General features: G+C 40.7%; 2 protein-coding genes across 2 annotated transcripts in view; both read left to right on the plus strand.

The window, feature by feature from the left end:
• The window catches only part of LOC118414804, a 1072569-nt gene that overhangs the window by 176411 nt on the left and 876970 nt on the right, over positions 1 to 19188 (plus strand). The window lies entirely within an intron of this gene.
• LOC118414798 (pyridine nucleotide-disulfide oxidoreductase domain-containing protein 2-like) lies at positions 2456 to 19127 on the plus strand. Its single transcript, XM_035819050.1, has 16 exons — positions 2456 to 2656; positions 3190 to 3209; positions 5490 to 5583; positions 5889 to 5962; positions 7803 to 7955; positions 8915 to 9068; positions 9866 to 9927; positions 10145 to 10242; positions 11456 to 11597; positions 12377 to 12517; positions 13818 to 13890; positions 14787 to 14946; positions 15550 to 15704; positions 16447 to 16553; positions 17097 to 17217; positions 18535 to 19127. Exons 1-16 carry the CDS (start codon positions 2542 to 2544, stop codon positions 18600 to 18602), a joined length of 1737 nt encoding a protein of 578 aa, XP_035674943.1. The 5' UTR covers positions 2456 to 2541; the 3' UTR covers positions 18603 to 19127.

The following is a 19188-nucleotide window of genomic DNA, read 5'->3' on the forward strand; positions in this document are numbered from 1 at the left end:
TGTTTTTGTGTGTGTGTGTGTGTGTTTGTGTGTGTGTATTGTGTGTGCGTATGTGTGTGTGCGTGTGTGTGCATGTGTCTGTATATATTGTGTTGTGTTGGTAACTTTATAATCTTGCTGACAGAATACAATTATTGCGAAGAAAATTTCAATGTAATAATGCATTCAGGTAGTGTGTAGTTGTGTCTGAAAAGCGTAACTACTAACTAAAGAAGCTATTGGTATTGATGTTTGCTATGTGTGCAATACCATCAATGTCTTAATTAACAAAATAACATTGAGGTTCGATGAGACCAATAGCGTTTTTCCGTGTTTCTGCACTTAGACTACTTTTTAACACTTTCTTATATGTCATTTCCTTACCGTTGCCCACATCAGTGACCCATATCTCCGCCTCTGTGATCCCCTGTCCGGCGGGGACTCGCACCCTGGTGCCGTGTGGCATGTCAATCTGCTCCGTGTCCCAACTCCGCAAGAGGGCGCCGTTTTCGGAGAACACCAGCATCTTCGACTTCACGTCGCCTCTCTGGTGTATATTGTGGATAAAAATACTAGTAGCTGAAGAGGTTAACTACAATGCCAGCTAAGGGAAATATTTTATAGCCTTAAATGTTAAATTTCGAGGCGATAAGATCTTCAAGAAGATGGGACAAGGCAAATTTAAATATATGATCCAATTTTCTCCATAGAAATCTACTGCAGTGGACGAATCCACTACCACTACAATAAATTTCAATTATTATGGTGTTTGCAGTGTAGGTGTTTGGTACCCTCTCTATTGTAAATATCAATCTCTTTGAAGTCCAAAGTTCATCATGTATTTTCCATTTATGGCCTGCAGATATCAGTCCCATGCACCAATAGGTATTTGCCACGTAAAAAAATCGTACAAAGAAAGCAGACAAAATACATATTCCGAAAAAAATATAAACAAGTCGACCAAAACTAGTCAAAGCCTAACTTCTGCTTGACCTGTTATCTCCTGGGAACGAGAGCTTGAGTAACACGTAACAATAACAGCTGTTTTAACGGATTGTACCACACTACTTTTCAAGATGGGGGTGTTGGACTTTCAAGATAGGAGCGCTGTCTTTTAAGAGACAATACCTGAAAAAACGGTGGTCCTTAGATACATCTATAACTACCGAAATACTTAACTTTAAACAGATCTATCGAAATAATCATCAGCTGTAGGTACGAATATATTAACACAGACAGAACAGAACCTCCTTTCCGAAGGTAACAACAACCCAACCCACTAACTATAGACTGGCTGCCCAGGAGTCTTTCTGGATATAACTTTCCAAGCTACCTAGCCACACGCAACAAACCTAGCATCTTCAAACACCGTTTTGACATTTAAAACACGGAATGCCATTGCCCCTCCACATACCTGAGCCACGTAAACTTCGCTTGTGTCACCAACGGACAAAACGTCAGTACAAAATATCTGAGCCTTGAAGTGAGACGAATCCTCGGGCCACGTCTCATCAAGTTTATACAGTGGAGTAGCACTGAAATGGGTAGTTACCGACATTTTGAGACACTGAGAACTCGACTGTGTACGTAATGTCCTTATGGTATCAAGTTAAAACTGTGTACGTGTCACAGACTCGTCCGACCACAAGCTGGTTATAATGCCAACGCATACTGTCATCGATTTTTTTAGACTAGACGGTCTAGACCATGCTGATGACATCCGGGTGCGCATCAATTTTTATCCGTTTCCAAAATGTTTCCAAAAGTTTGAAAGTTTTCGACAATATCTATATATAGTACAAAGAATACGAGGCTGGAAAATGAACTAATCTATTTTCAATATCCATTGCAAATAACAAAAAAAGAGGACAGTATCTGAGTGAAAAAGATGCGAAAGAATGAAATTGAATAATAAATGTATGTCTTCTTCAAAGTACCAAGAAGGTTTTAACGTCCTTGGGTATAAGTTATTGTGTTTAATTATTTTTTCAACCTTACTAACAAAGCAAAAACAAAACCTGTCATGTAAAAAGTGACAAAATAGCTGAACCGGCTGACAAAAACGCTCCAAAAGACGCCAAAACAAGCAGGAAGAGCTTGGAGAGTATGTTACACAACCTCGAGTTGCCAGGAACTAAAAGAGGGGCCGGTAGGTCGGCTGGAAACTAGGTTACGTACACTATTAGTAGGGGGTTTATTAGGGGGCGTGGCATTTCGCTTGGTGTCATCCTCAGGTCAGTGTGGTGACGCAATCTCAGGGTAACCTACAGAAAACGTAAGGGGTGTAACCCCTCTATGGATGATAATACAATTAAGATAAATGTATTATTGAACACAATATTTTTGCCATTGACGCAAAATGACAATTAATTACGTATTACTAAATGTATCATGTTGGACAAAATGCGATAGGAAGGCCAATTTATCAACATTGAATATACAAACACCCCTATTCTTACTGTGCACTCTTCCAAAGATGGCGCGCTAGTCAAACAACGTGGAACTCGCAATCTGTGCATTTGTGTGAAGTCGTAGCGCTAGTTTGAGGCCAACTTTTGTACCATGTTGTCGGCAAGAACCCTCTGTAAGAGACTGGGGTACAGGTTAGCGAGGAGAAGTCTTTCTACAGCACAACCCGAGCTAAAAACGGAGTATGACGCCATAATAGTCGGAGGAGGTAAGTTTCTTGCATAATGTCATTTATTACTTGTAGTCTAAAGTCTTCAATTGCAGTTTTAAAGGCCCATTGTGTAAATTTTGTATTCCTTGTGTTTTTGATCTGTACAGAGTAAGCTGCATAAGGTCTGAAAGTTTCTTAAACCATCTTTAACCTCCTGTTCTAAACAACAACAACAACATTATAACTGTAGACTGGGTTGAAAGATCACGGTTTTACACATGTATGTCTGTACGGTGCAATGATGTTGTAACCTCCCTCCCATAATATTGGTAACTATTACTATTATAGATTTGCTCTGACTTGCTAAACAAATGGTAGAAAAGTCTGCTTTCTATTTGGCCTAAAGGTCAAAGTTCATCTGGGTTACCCATCTTTAATATTATACTTAAAATAAATCCTTTTAATTTTGTGGGGATTTGATTGTTTGTTTGTTTGTGCCTTTATTTCAACTCGATTCAGTTTTTGTGGTTGGAAGATTTATCATTTTCATTTATGATAATTTGATATAATTCTATTGTTCTTTGTTGCAGGTCACAATGGCCTTGTTGCGGTAAGTTCATTCAGATAAAACATTTCTGCATTCTTGTATTTGAGGGGCAGAACTTCATAATTCTCGAGTATGGTTTCTTATGATCTAATTGACTGTTAGTGTTTGGGCTACTGGTTATGGAACTATTATAATCTTGATGCTTATATGTATAGACTCAATTATTATTAAATATTGATATTCACTCTTCTGTCAATCAATGAGAGAAATTATCTAAAATCACAAGGGACCACCATAAAGTTGCCGCATTGGCCAGGTGTACTCTACAAGCAGAGGTTAGGCTCTGGCTAGTTTTTAAACTTTTTTTAGTCGTTTCTAGCAGGCTTTCTATTTTGTATTGTATCTTGTATTGTCAAAAAACTTCAAGAAAAATGACAAAATAAATGCCTGATGAAAATGACTAAAAAAAACCTTCATATAGTAAGGTTCTTTTAGCACAACCAGAAAATAACTTACTTCCGACGTTTCGGTGTCTGTCAGACACCATCATCAGGGTGGAATGACGGGAACTACTTCTTGCTGCTACTTATAGCCGATGTAGGTGGCGTTGCAGCAGCAAGAATGCCATCCCAGACGTGGCTCAGCTTGTATCCGCCCTCGTCTCTGTTCATGACTGGCACTGATTTTCTGATCCAAACTGCTTCTTTAATCCATCGAGTTCTTCTGTTTTCCTCTCTGTCAATGACTCTTGCCCCCTCCCAGTCTATTACGCAATTGTTTCTATGAATATGGTCTGTGACTGCCGATTTGTTCTCTGTTTGTTCTGCTGCCTTCTTCTGAGATCTTGTGTATGCACTGCCTTTGCTGTTTTGTGCCTCCTTTTTGTGTTCTTCAAGTCTGGTGTAGAAAGTCCTGCCCGTCTCTCCAATGTACACCTTGTCACAACTTTTGCACGGAATCTTGTAGACACAGTCTGTTTTAGAGGAGTCTTCCAGTCTGTCCTTGGGATGCACCAACAAGTTTCTGAGCGTGGTCTTGGGCTTAACTGCCGTGGCAATGGCATGTTTTCTGAAGATCCTTTCAAGTGTCTCTGTAATGCCTTTGACATAAGGTATGATGATCATGCCCTTAGACTTCTGTTCTTCTTTCTTCTTTTCTTTCTTGGGTTTGGGTTTGTTGGACTGATGTTGCACTCTTTTGAAAGTCCAGTCTGGGTAACCACAGAGTGACAGGGCTTGTTTGATGTGTTTAACCTCTTGTTGTCTGTCTGTTTCCTCTGTGACCACTGTTTTGCTCCTGTCCATCAGTGTTCTGATTACTCCTAGTTTCTGGTGGAGCGGATGATGGGAATTGAAATCTAGATACTGGTCTGTGTGGGTCTTTTTTCTGTAGACCAAAAGTTTCACCGTGCCGTCTTCTCTCCTCACTAGTAAGGTGTCCAGAAAGGGTAGAGTGCCCTGATCTTCTTCCTCATGGGTGAACTTGATACTACCCGTGGGGTCTATGGAGTTTAAGTGGTCGGTAAGTTCATGTTGTGTCCCCTGTCTTATAATTTCCATGATGTCATCCACATATCTCTTCCAAAGTTTCGGCCTACAGTTCACCGGAGCTGTGGCCATGGCCTGCCGTTCTAGCCATTCCATGAAGAGGTTAGCTAGAACCGGGGAGACGGGGCTTCCCATCGCTGTACCGAACCGTTGTTGGTAAATGTTGCCTCTAAAACTGAAATACGTGGTAGTGACTATGAATGTTAACAACTCCATAATGTCCTCCACTTGGAGCTTGGTTCTGTTCTTGAGGTCAGTATCAGCAAGTAGTCTATCCTTGATGATGTTGAGAGTCTCTGGCACTGGAGTGTTAGTGAAAAGTGACACTACGTCATGAGATACAAACATCTCACCCTCTTCTACTATGATACTAGCCATTTCTTCGGCGAGGTGTTTGGAGTTTTTGATATGGTGCTCAGTTTTCCCAACCAAAGGGGCCAAAAGGGGCCAAAAGGGACGAGGGGGGATACAAGCTGAGCCACGTCTGGGATGGCATTCTTGCTGCTGCAACGCCACCTACATCGGCTATAAGTAGCAGCAAGAAGTAGTTCCCGTCATTCCACCCTGATGATGGTGTCTGACAGACACCGAAACGTCGGAAGTAAGTTATTTTCTGGTTGTGCTAAAAGAACCTTACTATATGAATAATTGCCAACCTGATGAAGTTATTCACGGAGACTAAAAAAAACATTTAAAAACAGCCGGAGCCTAACCTCTGCTTGAAGAATAACCAGGTAGTCCTTATGTAGATGTGGTCACTAGTACAGGTTTGACTGTATCTGAATCCACCCTACAGGCAGCATACCTTCAGAAAGCTGGGATAAACACCGTGGTTTTAGAGAGGAGACACGTGATTGGTGGAGCTGCTGTCACAGAGGAGATGGTGCCAGGTGAGCATTTAAAGCCTAACCCTCTCCCTACCAAAGTAGCTCATTGGTTCAAATTTGATTATTTAAATTGGCTTCTTGCGGAATCACACTGTTTCCAGTTAAACTACTGTAAATCTTGAAATATTTTCTAGTGTTATTATTTCTCATGACATCAAAAATTGGTGCTATTGCGTTACACTATGTATTCTAAATTGCAAACTTTAAACATGGCAAAAACCACCTTCCTCTTCTGTCATAAAATTAAGTCCATTCAAAAGTACTCTAAATGAATTAACAGTATTGCTTCTCTCCTTGGCTTCTTCTAGGTTACAAGTTCTCCCGAGCTTCCTATGTTCTCAGTCTTCTGAGGCCAAAGATCATCAGTGAACTAGAACTCAAGGTGGGATCATATTCTTAGCTACATGATATGTCATTAAAAGGTTCAGGACATAGAAGTCTTTCCCATGAAGGTTTAAAAAACAGTATGATGCTTTTCTCACGTTGCTAGTGGTGGTGAAATGCAGCCTTGCTATGACATGTGTTTATCAGCCTTGGGAGTAATCTCCAAGCAGATCTATCAGTGGCAAGGCAGTATCCAAAGGGCCAAACAGTATCCAAATGGTTCTGGTGTAATCTCTACTGGTCGCCTAATGGATACTGGTTTGCCCTTAACTTGGATACCACTTTGCCACCGATAGATCTGCTTTGGGATTACCCTTAGAGCATACTTGGTCATACCTAGCCTCTGTATCCAGCCGTACTATAGCTCCCAAGTCTCTTCTATGCTCTCCGCAAATACGGACTCGGGAGCTGTAATAATACGGCTGGATACCAGGCTAGGTCATCTCTTCTCTTCTCTTCTATTTGCTTATTACCTCCATGATTCGTCATGGAGGTTATATTTTCACCAGCGTTTGTGAGTCTGTCTGTCTGTCTGTCTGTCAACAAGATAACTCAAGAACGGCTGGATGGATTAGTTTCAAACTTGGTGTGTTGGTGGGGTGTGATGAAAGCTAGAAGTGATTAGATTTTGGACCCCCTAGCGGCTTTACTTGGTACTGCAGCGCAACTTCCGGTTTTGCCATTTCGTGTTCTGAACAAGATATGGTCCCAATTTTTAGGTGTTTGATAGTTCTTGTGCTCAGGAATAAGTGACATAAGTTTGGGCCCCCTAGCGTCTAGTTTTGGGATAGCAGGGGCATTTTTGTCAAAAACTTCTGAAGATGATAACTCAAGAAGGGAACAACGGATCTTTATGATTTTTGGTATGTAGGTACCTTGGACAATGTTGTACAAAATGAAATACTAATTATGCAAAATAGGAATATATTTGCATAAATAATGAGAATATTCTATCATAGCAGTTTTTTCTATGTATCTCTTGCCCCGGACGTTAAATGGTCTCGAAATTAAAGCGGTAGACAGCTTTTAACGTCATAACAAAGTGGGATAAGTTTCAGCTCCCTAACATGTAATTTTGGAACTGCAGGGGCGTTTTTGTCAAGACACTCCAAAGAGGATAACTGCAGAAAGGAACGGCGGATTGCCATCATTTTAGGCATGCGGGTAGCTTAGGCAAAGATGTTCATAATGATATACATGTTATGCGAATGAAGACTTAATTTGCATAATTAATGAGGAAATTGTATAATTCCATTGTTTTCAATAACTGGACTTCAATTAATGTAACACATGTTAATTATGATAGGTGGAACATAATCAGATATCAAATATGGTAATGGCAACTTATTTGCATAATTTATGTAAGAATTGCAAAACTTCTTTTAGATATGATCAATGATGGGAATTTTATTATTGTGACATGTGTACGTTACACCATGCATAGATTATGTTAATGTTAGTTAATTGCATAAAATTTTCAAAAGCTCTAAATATTCATGGAGGTATGAGGTCGCCGAACTCTAGTTTATTTATATTTTTTTATATATATATTTATTTATTATGGATAATGGTGTTGGGTTCTTTTACATGCAGAGGTATGGCACTTGCTTGAGGCTTACACCTGGAGCTCCCTCCAACATATGGCCACTGACTTTATGTCACCATCCAAAATTCTACCCTTTACAGCGTCTCTAAGCTTGGGCCGACCCTAGGATTAAAGCCCATGGATTCGATTCATACGACTACAAATTAAAATGTAAGCAAGCAGTATATGGACTCCTTTGCTAAATAATAATCATTATAGTAAAATCCTAATCTTTGTGATGTTTTGTCATCAGAGACATGGTCTGAAGGTATACCTGAGGGACCCCAACTCCTTCACCCCCCTGTTGGAGCCAGATGGTACGGGCCAGTTCCGGTCCCTACTCCTGGGTAAAGACCTGAAGGAGAACCAGAGACAGATCGCACAATTCTCACAGAGGGATGCTGAGGTTTGTTTGTTTGTTTATTTGTTTGCTTGTTTGTTTCAATCTCCATCACTATTACACTGTTATGTTTCACAGTATTGTACCTGTAGTTATTTAGTAATACCCAATATTATTGATCAAAAATGACAATTGAATAAAATGTGTAGAACATTAACAGTAACACAATTTGTAAAACAGAAATTTTTTTAAACAAAATGTTAGGGTGGTAACTTAAAAGTTTGCTTAAGAGGTCAGAGGCCAACATAGAGTAATGTAAGAAGCATACATTAAGGTAAGATATAACCTGGATAATGGATGCAAAGAACTATGAATACATGTACACGTAATTGAAAGTGATAACAGTTGACAAGTTTGAGTTTGTTGTTCAAGGGCTTAATTTTTTTTGTGGCAGATTATTAGCTCTTGACGTCAAGAAGAAATGATGGTTCTGGCATGTAACAGCTTGCTCTGGAATAATGGATTTTGATATTATACTGTGTACGAAATGGTATAAATAGATGTCTGTATAAAACCCAAATTATGGTAATGGTATTTATGTCATACCTGTGACACAAAAACGTTCGATACAGGTGTTCCAGACCGGGCCATAACTTCCATATCGCACAGGTTTGAAAGGCGTATCACAGAGGCTTTCTTCGAGTAAATCAAACCATTTCAAACGGGCTGAGTGTGGCACGGTTGGCAATTTCGAATACCTGATTCGGACGTTGGAACATTGCTGTTGCAACACTTTTTGTTCAAGGGCACCAAATTTGTTCAACTTCTGGCGCATTTCGCATCAAAACATGGGTTTTCTCAGGTGGGTATGACATAAATAAAATCACCCTCGGTCCCAGCCCTCCCGCGGGTTGGATCACCCTCCGGCCGTGGTCGGGCTGGTACCTCGGGTGATACGGAATACATTGTGTTGTATTCTATATAGATGACATGTGTATGTAATGTTTCTTCTGTACATGTTGTAGATATTCCCTGAGTATGAGCACACTCTGGGTAGGATAGGGGAGGCCATTGAACCGCTCCTGGACAATGCTCCCCTGGATCTACAGAGACTCAGCCATGGCACCAGACTGGAGAAAATGAGGGCACTGATGACTGCAAAACCTCTAGCAGATGCAGGTACTAGTATGTGTGATATAACTAGTCTTTAAAGTTTATGTCATACCTGTGACCCGAAAACTTTCGATACGGGTGTTCCGGACCGGGCCCTAACTTCCATATCCGGTTTGAAAGGCGTATCACACGATTAAATCGAACTGTTTCGAGCAAGCCGAGTGCGGCGCCATCGAATGTTCGAATACCTGATTCAGATGTTGGAACATTACTGTTGAAACACTTTTTGTTCGAGGGCACCAAACTTGTTCAACTTCTGGCGCATTTTACATCAAAACAGGGGTTTTCTTAGGTGGGTATGACATAAATAAAATACAACACGGTGTATACCGCATCACCCTCGGTCCCAGGCCTCCCGCGGGTCGGGCTGGTACCTCGGGTGATACGGAATACACCGTGTTGTATTCTATAATTTTATTTATTTCTTATCTTGTCAATTAACCGTAGAACTGAATATAAAATGATGTTTTTCATTGAAGCTGTAGCAATTATAATTTGAATCCACTGGTGACCATATTAGATTAAGCAGTACTACACGGACCTGTTTAAGAGATGTACACGAATATGGCACAAATAACACAAAGGAAAAGCCTGTACTTGCAGAGAAGGGTCACTGTGCTTCGAATCAAACAGCCAAGCAGGCATCCAAGAAATGATGGCTTCTTAAGAGTTGGAAACAGACAGTAAATTTCAGAGATTTATCTTAGAATCTAGCTTATTCAATACCTGTAAGTTCTTTTGTGAAATATCTTGAATCTTCCATGGCACATGTTTATGATCATCACAATCATTTCTTTTCACAGGCAAGGCCCTGGGTAGTGACTTGAATGCATTTATTGAGCTGCTGACTGCACCTGCCAATAAGATAAGTCTACACCACTGATATCATAAGAACATTACTTGGGTTTGGAAAAAATGTTGTATTTTTTCCTAGTGCATTTGTACTTTGCATCACTACTATAGAATAACTGTACAGTATCAGTTTTACTATTTATTTGCTTTTTACTTGTTCAAATTTTTCCAATGAGAAATATCATAATAATAATTTGTTTGTCCTGCGTGTTGTTTATTTCCCCCCTCACATGTTGGATAAGTGGTTTGAGTCGGAGCCCCTGAAGGCCACGTTAGCCACAGATGCAGTTATAGGAGCCATGCTGACTCCTAACACTCCTGGCAGTGGGTATGTACAAGTTGAGCACTTACTCTTACAGTTTAGTAAACATGGATACATGGCACTGGGCTCTAGCCAGCTCGAAATTTTTTTTCCGTCAGCCAATTCCCATTGTCGTGAAAACCACGAAAATTAAGTTAGAAAGACGGAACTGAGACCTTGAAAAACGTTTTTTAATGAGATTACCGTATGCGGAAGGGTGCCGACACACTAAGTCAACAATGATAACAATAGCAAAACAAACAGTGTGTGGCTTTCTGACCGTGGACAGCGTCCCCAAGCCACCTGTAGCTTCCACTAGGAATTTTTTTCCGTCAAGTTTGACGGATTGGTATAAAAAATTTTCCGTCTCACGCAGCAAATTTCCGTCAATTGACAGAAAAATGGACGCTGGCTAGAGCCCTGATACATGGACATGGACACCTGGATATAGCCTAAAATCTGTACCAGAGATGTCACTGACACACTGTCAGTGGTTGAACGACTACATATTACTGTCAGTCTAAAGCGGGCCCTATTCCCAATTTGTGGGGTCACATGGTGCAATTAGCAGGGTGTTCGATTCATATCCCTGAGAGAATCTGGGTTCAAATCTGTTGATGCGTCACTGATGTTGTGCCTTTCATCACTTCACTGACAGGTGAAAATAAGTACCTAGTTTTGGTTAGGTCCATCCCTCAGGTAGAACGTTAAATGGAGGTCCCGTGTTTGAGGAGGGCCACACCTCAAACATGTTAAAGATTCCACCACATTTAGTGACAAGAGTACCTGGGGCCCTCCTGGTATGATTGGTTCAAAACCTTCAGTCCTTTGGCTGCACATGGGGCAATTGCTGTTGTACTGAAGTCACCTGAGTAAGTGCTGACTGGCAGCCACTTTATACCCATGTGATTTAACCCTGTTTATACGAGCGATCGCTGTTGTTGTTTACATCCGGGGTATTCGACGGCTGGTGCCTACCAGGACGTCAGTAGATTGGATTAAGAATTGATATCTAAATTAGCAGATCAAATTACTGGTTTATGTGTAAATCAATCTTTCGCCAAACACCTGCTTTTTGCCTACCACTGTGTCATCGTGACATCATCGCGATCACTCGTATTGTAAACTCACACAATAGAAGAGTTAGATAAGTCAATCCACTCAATAGGAATAACAATGACAAATTCTATACATTCTCAGTATTTAATCAACAGAGTTATGATTTTATTCCTGACTTCAGGTATGTACTCCTGCACCATGTGATGGGAGAGCTGGAGGGTGTGAAGGGGGCGTGGGGGTATGTTGAGGGGGGCATGGGAGCAGTGTCAGAGGCCATCTCCAGGTCCGCACAGGAGCAGGGGGCAACCGTCCTGACAGAGAAGGTGAGAGAGAGATCTTAGCTAATCTCCAACCAGATCCACGGTGCATAATGTATACTTAGTAGTATCAAACTTCCCGTAGGTGCCCGTTTGACTTCCTTAGCCAGCTACACTCCTTGGCCAGCTTTGATACTATCTTATGGCACCGTAGGATCTGCTTGGAGATTAATCTTAGCCTTGTGGTCTTTGAGTATGAACGAAAACTGCGAAGAACAGAACACTTGTCATGCTGTAGAAAAAAAAATAATTTAGAAGGGCATAATTTCTCTCAGCATTACATGACGATAAGTTCTGGAGAATTATTAAACTTCACTAAGATTTGCTGCAACCAATAGTTGTGTTTTTTGTATGGTAGTGACTCTTTTCATCACAAACTTAGAATCACCACGGTGCCAAATTTCACTATTATCTGCTGGATGCCTTGCTTCAATCACACATCTGAGAACCCTAAAGGTTCACCTATATCTGTGGGGTTACCTATATGTATATCCTATGGGCTTTTCTGGGATATTGAGTCGATGAACGCTCAGGTTTCAGATCGCAATATTTTCATGATATTGCAGTTAAATACCACTGTCTGTTTTCTTGATGTCCCTAATACCCCATGGATTACCCCACAGATAAAGGTGAACTATAGCATTACTACAAAAATGAATCTCAATTACGTATACTGTTTCCATCCAAGTTTTCATTGTATGTTTAATGTTTTAAGTCATAAACTGAGTCACAGTGGCTCCCGTGCATATGCATGTAACTGTCATTTTTTTTCTTCCCTTTCCTAGCCTGTTAGCTCCATACAGGTGAACAGTTCAGGAGAGGCGTGTGGGGTAGTGTTGGAGGATGGGACGGAGATAAAGTCAACCATGCAGATGGTCATGTCTAATGCCACACCTAAGGTCACGTACCTGGACCTAATCTCGAAGGTAAGAAACAGTCAAACCAAGAGATTGTACCTAAATGTAACATGTGCAGGTATGGTACTGGTACAGCCTCTGGACTGGTACAGTCAAACCTGTCTATTGCGGCCACTCAAGGGACTGGAGAAATATGGCCAATATAGACAGGTGGCAACTATAGAGAAAATGTTGATTAATTGACCATGAGCAAGCTACTCATGATTTCAGTTCCCACTAATCTTTCTCACCAAGTAACATTGTCTCGATCAGTAAATTCACCGACAAAGGCTTGCACTTTAATGCTACAGCCAAAATGACCCTGTCAGGAACTCCAATTTCTCGCAAACTACCATTTCAAACTCGGTGCAGGGTGACACAAGGCTGCAGTATGGTTGCAACAGGCAGTGTTTCTGTATTGACGGGACCGGAAATCGTGTGGCCGTGGCCGCGTTGGACAGGTGGCCGCTAAGCCTATTTCTTAATTATTACAAATCCAAGGGACCGACAAAAAGTGGCCACTATGGCCAGGTGGCTGCTATGCAAAGGTGGCCACTAATAGTAATACAGGTTTGACTGTACCTAAACAGTTTAAATTTATGCAAATCTATATCAATGCAATGTACCTGTACTTTTTGATCAGGAATTTTAGACTTGTACTGATTAGTGACTTTCACAGTGACCACTAGGGCTGGGTATCGGTACAGTGTACCGGTACAAAACCGGTTTTTCTTATTGGACCGGTCCAGAAAAAACGGACCTGAAAAAATTAGGTGGACCGGATGTTGGACCGATTAGAAAATCAACAGATTATTTGATCAGGCATTCACACGTTTTGGCGCTTGCAGGTAGAAGAAAATAACAAGAGTGAAGTAGAGTAGAGTTTATAGTAATTTCTACCAAGTTTTACAGCCAATCGTACAGGTGCAGTTAGCGTTGAAGGATTTTAAAACGCCAGTGTAAGTCTAATACTCCTCCAAACAGATCTCTTTGTAGTGAAATTGACCATTGGTAAGAGTCATACTGAATCAGGTCCAGGTTCAGGTCCGGACCTGGACCTGATCCTTTGGACCTGAACCGGACCTGAACCTGAATTTTCTGTACCGGTACCCAGCCCTAGTGACCACTTTTTTTGATAGTCCCTTTAAGATGATATTGTTCCCATTGGCACAGGAATTAAGAAGTTCAACATAGGCTACATGTAGATTTCATTGCTCTCCCAAGTACTGTATACGTACTGGTCTTCTAGGACACTTTGGACTATAACATACTGTAAATGAAGGTAATACAAACTTTTTTCATTAAATGAAGTTTTTTGTTGTTGCATAAGGATCTTCTTCCAGAAGAGTTCTTGTCAGAGGTGTCTCATGTGGACTACAAGTCTCCTGTCACTAAAATTAATGGTAAGGTTATACATTCAGTCTGGTAAACTTGATTTATGCAATATGTAGTTAACTACCCATTGGAAGCTAAGATATATGTAAGTTTAAAGGTAGAGGGAAAAACTACATGGACACTACAGGTGACACGGAGACTACTGCGGGTACAGACACTTTGGGGATATTGACAGTACAGGGGTTCCTGACATTGTGGGGTTACACTACATGGGGTACAGACACTACAGGGGTTACAGACACTACAGGGGGTATGGACACTACAGGGGTATGGACACTACAGGGGGTATGGACACTACAGGGGTATGGACACTACAGGGGGTATGGACACTACAGGGGGTATGGACACTACAGGGGTTACAGACACTACAGGGGGTATGGACACTACAGGGGTATGGACACTACAGGGGGTATGGACACTACAGGGGTATGGACACTACAGGGGTATGGACACTACAGGGGATATGGACACTATAGGGGGTACGGACACTACTGGGGGTACAGACACTACAAGGCGTACGGACACTACTGGGGGTACGGAGTCACTACTGGGGGTATGGACATTACAGGGGGTACGGACACTACAGGGGCAAGAGCACTAGATTGTTCATTCCTTGACAAAGACTGGAGCTGTTCAGTCAAATATTTGGGCAAGTCCAGTTGTTGCAGTTTAACTTTTACTTTTCCAGGACACTACAGTACATGGGGTACAGAGAATACAGAGACACGGATGAAAAAGGGGTACGGACACTGGAGTATTGACACTATGGGGGTACATGTGTACCTGTATAACGTTATCCCTCAATACCTTCAAGGTGCACGTGCATGTACTTAAAATCAAAACATCAAAACAGCCCATTCTTTCAAGTAACATCTTTTATTAATTATGATGTGTCTGTTCACAGTTGCAGTCGACCAGCTGCCTAACTTCACGGCTGCCCCTAACACTGCAGACAACGCCCCCCTCCCCCACCATAGATGTACCATACATCTGAACTGTGAGGACTCTGCGCTTATTGACGAGGCTTATCACGACGCTGTGGCTCATGGAGTACCCTCAAGGAAGTGAGTTACATTCATGTTCATACATCAGATACACATTATCAAGTAGTGGTTTGGCCATACAGGACCTGGTATCATTCAATGTAATAAGAGACATTGCAACCAGATGACGTTGACCAATATAGAAGCTCCCATGCATGAAGAATTGCATATTGGTTACAAGTCCATTACTTGATAGCGGTCTTTTAGCTATGTGTCCTTTGGATGCACTGTATTCAATGAAATTTGCACCAGGTCCTCAAACTGCAGGAAATAACTTGTTTTAGAGAGTTATGAATTTAAAAATTTTTCAAGGGAGTACCTGAGACATTTGCTGCCTTGCAGGAACTTTACCCCCCCCCCCTCCTCCCTGTAATAGAGTCCTATCTTAAAGCCAGGCGCTTCATAGAAGTGTAACAAGTGTTGAATGATGAATGAAAATTGGTAATTATAATAATTATTACAGACTTTTTCAACATTGTAGGTTGAGAGGACTCATGTTTTTAACATTTTGGATGATCAGCAAGTTTGTTTAAAAAAAATCTTGACCAAAATTCTTTTTATAAACTGATATGATCATTTGTTATTATAATGGTTACATTTATTATTTTGTCATTTCCCCCTTAGGCCAGTTATAGAGATGTGCATTCCTTCTTCCCTGGACCCAACCATTGCACCACCGGGCTGCCACGTGGTTACCCTGTTCACCCAGTACACACCGTACCATAGGAAGGATGGGAGGGAGTGGGACGATGAGACCAGGAACGAGTATGCTGACAGAGGTAAGGTCACAGTTCACACACCGTACTACAGGAAGTACAGAGAGTGGGACAATGAGACCAGGAACGAGTACGCTGACAGAGGTAAGGTCACAGTTCACACCGTACTACAGGAAGTACAGGGAGTGGGACGATCAGACCAGGAACGAGTACGCTGACAGAGGTAAGGTCACAGTTCACACCGTACTACAGGAAGTACAGGGAGTGGGACGATCAGACCAGGAACGAGTACGCTGACAGAGGTAAGGTCACAGTTCACACACCGTACTACAGGAAGAACAGGGAGTGGGGCGATCAGACCAGGAACAAGTACGCTGACAGAGGTAAGGTCACAGTTCACACATCGTACTACAGGAAGTACAGGGAGTGGGACGATGAGACCCGGTGAGGAACGAGTACGCTGACAGAGGTAAGGTCACAGTTCACACACCGTACTACAGGAAGTACAGGGAGTGGGACGATGAGACCAGGAACGAGTACGCTGACAGAGGTATAGATGAAAAAAAAGCCAGTCTAAAGATTTTCTTTAAGTTTTAAGATGAAAACAGAGACTAATGGCCAAAATCAATGCCTGGTTCTACTCATCAGTTTTTTAAAGAATTTTCCTGCCATTGATATTATTAATAATTCTTGCATGCATGCAATTGTTAGCATTAATTTTCATGTAAACAACATAGATGTTAAATGTTGAAGAAGAAAACTGGTTGTAAACTGGATTTTGTTGTTTGTTGTTCTTAATTTTCAGTTTTTGACAACATTGAAGAGTATGCCCCAGGGTTTAAGTCCAGTGTAGTAGGGAGGGACATCCTGACTCCTCCAGACTTGGAGAAGACGTTTGGACTCACTGGTGGGGTAAGTGTTCATGTTAGCTCTTTTTATTACCTCAGTCTGTGAAAATGAAAGTCTTGTTTTCAGTCGTTACATTTGGTTGTTTGTCTTGTTAATGCCCGTTACCGTACCAAATGTTGTAAATTTAAAGTATGTGTATGAGTAGAAACCCTGAATTGATGTCAGGCAACTGCCTCTATTAAGCCTCATCGACAAAGCTTTGTTACCTTTTGCATTTTCGCCAGGCACAGGTTGGGTCACCCCTACTCTGAATATTAAGTGTGTTGGGTTCTTTTACTTAAAAAAACACTTTATTTTTGAAAACTAAAGACAGGATTATGTTTGCTCGCAAAAAACTTATATCATTATAAGCAGCAGCAGTATGATCAAACAATGGCTATGGATGGATTATACGTTTTGTCAAAATGCCAAAAAGAGCTAAAATATTATCACTGACTGGTGGGTTTCTTCAGTATCACATTGAAGTTTTCCTTCCATCTACATTGCCTGTTTGAGATGAAGTATAAGATGCTAATATTGTTTGAATGTATATGTTTTNACTTTTAGAACATCTTCCACGGTGCCATGTCTCTGGACCAGCTATACCAGTCTCGTCCCGTGCCCAGTTTTGGGAACCACAGATGTCCAATCAAGGGGCTGTACCTGTGTGGCAGTGGTGCACACCCTGGTAAGTCTCACATTTATCACACAGTTTTGGTAACTACAGATGTCCCATCAAGGGACTGTATCTGTGTGGCAGTGGTGCACACCCTGGTAAGTCTCACATTTATCACACAGTTTTGGTAACTACAGATGTCCCATCAAGGGACTGTATCTGTGTGGCAGTGGTGCACACCCTGGTTAGTCTCACATTTATCACACAGTTATGGGAACCACAGATGTCCCATCAAGGGGCTGTACCTGTGTGGCAGTGGTGCACACCCTGGTAAGTCTCACATTTATCACACAGTTATGGTAACAACAGATGTCCCATCAAGGGGCTGTACCTGTGTGGCAGTGGTGCACACCCTGGTAAGTCTCACATCTTATCCATCTTGGTTCAATTCACAAAGTCATTTGTGCAATCTTTCAGTGAAATTAACAATGCACACTTTTTTCAATGGTTCGCTTGGACTTTAGTTTGGATACTTTAGTTTCTTGGTAAGGGCACCTAGGTCACATTTCAAAAAAGGGGCCTTGCTGGGCAGCTTTGGGGAGCGAAAAGAATGATATAACAGACATAAAAATACACAAAATGTAAAAAATAAGTGCATAGTTTGTGTATTTTTCTAGGTACGTAATTTGATTTCTTGTTTCTTAAAACATCCCGGCCGGGCCCCTGCTTGGAAATGTGACCTAAGCCTAAGCTATATACTTCCTCTGCTAAACAACAATAATTATATCAATATACAAACAGTAGTTTAAACATTGGGGCTGTTTAAAGTTCAAGGTCTATTATTAGTTATTATTCATTCAGTCTTGCAATTTTCAGTGGGCAATATGAATTTAATATGCATTATATATATTGTATATTATGATGTTAGTACTGAAAGTAAGAGAACAATCAATAATGGTCACAATGTCTTTTTGTTTACCTTTTTTGTCAAATTTACTAGCAGTTTTTTTCTTTGTCACGTACACACCCCAAATGAAATATGCATCCCCGATTTGTGGCGAGTCTTAGACAAAATCTGTCGAACTGAAAATTTAAGATAAAAGTTGATTATAGTTAAAGAATTCATCCCTTTTCCGCCAAGTTTGAACAATGTGTAGTCATACATCTTTCCTACAATGTACATTATCACCAACTTAATGCTTTAGCTGAGGACCTTTTCTTATTCATCCATATAATAACTAAATTAACATAGTTACCCTGACTTTGGCAACAACTATTGTAGCAACTTTGAAATGTTGAAAAGTTTTAAAAGTGTGTACATTAACTGAGAACATACAGTAAGTATCATCACTGTCAGTTATGATTTCATAACAATTATTTATCCTCCAGGTGGAGGCGTGATGGGAGCGGCGGGAAAGAACGCTGCAACCGTGGCTCTCGCAGATCTCAGGAGATGAAGTCAACTGTCGTTTCATAGATAACAATGATAACTAATATCATAATACAATATTCATGCAATCATATTTTACTAACAGTGGGAAAGAAATTACCTTACGAAGGGCTATCATCCTAGTTAACTTGATTGAATTATTTTATGTTGATTTAAACCTTCAAATGTATACTGATATTAATATTTCAAGCTAATAGCATGACTAGATATTTTATCCATTGTTTTAACATAATTAGATATGAAGGACAATGTGGAATGGACTAGTGCAATTGTACTCGACACAAGTTCAGACTTTGGAGGAAAATTTTAATCTCTTCATTTTGTAACTGTACATTGTAGATCCATTAATATTTTTATCATATACGCATTGTGTATAAAAATGTATGGTTCAGATTGTGTGTGGGAAATGAACAGACTTGTCAATAAATCATATCATTCAACTTCTCAAATAGAAAAAAAATATGCATACGACACTTTGGATCTCTGGGTAACCTTAGATTTCACAGATAACAGATTTAATAGACAAAAAAACAGGTTTTCTCTCGTTTTGTGTATTTTGTTATCTCTTAAATGGTACTTTTACATCTTTCTTC

The sequence above is a fragment of the Branchiostoma floridae genome, chromosome 4, assembly GCF_000003815.2.
Source record: "Branchiostoma floridae strain S238N-H82 chromosome 4, Bfl_VNyyK, whole genome shotgun sequence".
Lineage (NCBI taxonomy): Eukaryota > Metazoa > Chordata > Leptocardii > Amphioxiformes > Branchiostomatidae > Branchiostoma > Branchiostoma floridae.

Excerpts from the sequence above, each read along its gene's own strand:
- LOC118414798 (XM_035819050.1), top strand. The coding sequence starts at position 2,542 with ATGTTGTCGGCAAGAACCCTCTGTAAGAGACTGGGGTACAGGTTAGCG. Across the intron at positions 10,243-11,455 it reads CCTAACACTCCTGGCAGTGG|GTATGTACTCCTGCACCATG; the intron begins GTATGTACAAGT and ends TCCTGACTTCAG. Across the intron at positions 11,598-12,376 it reads CAACCGTCCTGACAGAGAAG|CCTGTTAGCTCCATACAGGT; the intron begins GTGAGAGAGAGA and ends TCCCTTTCCTAG.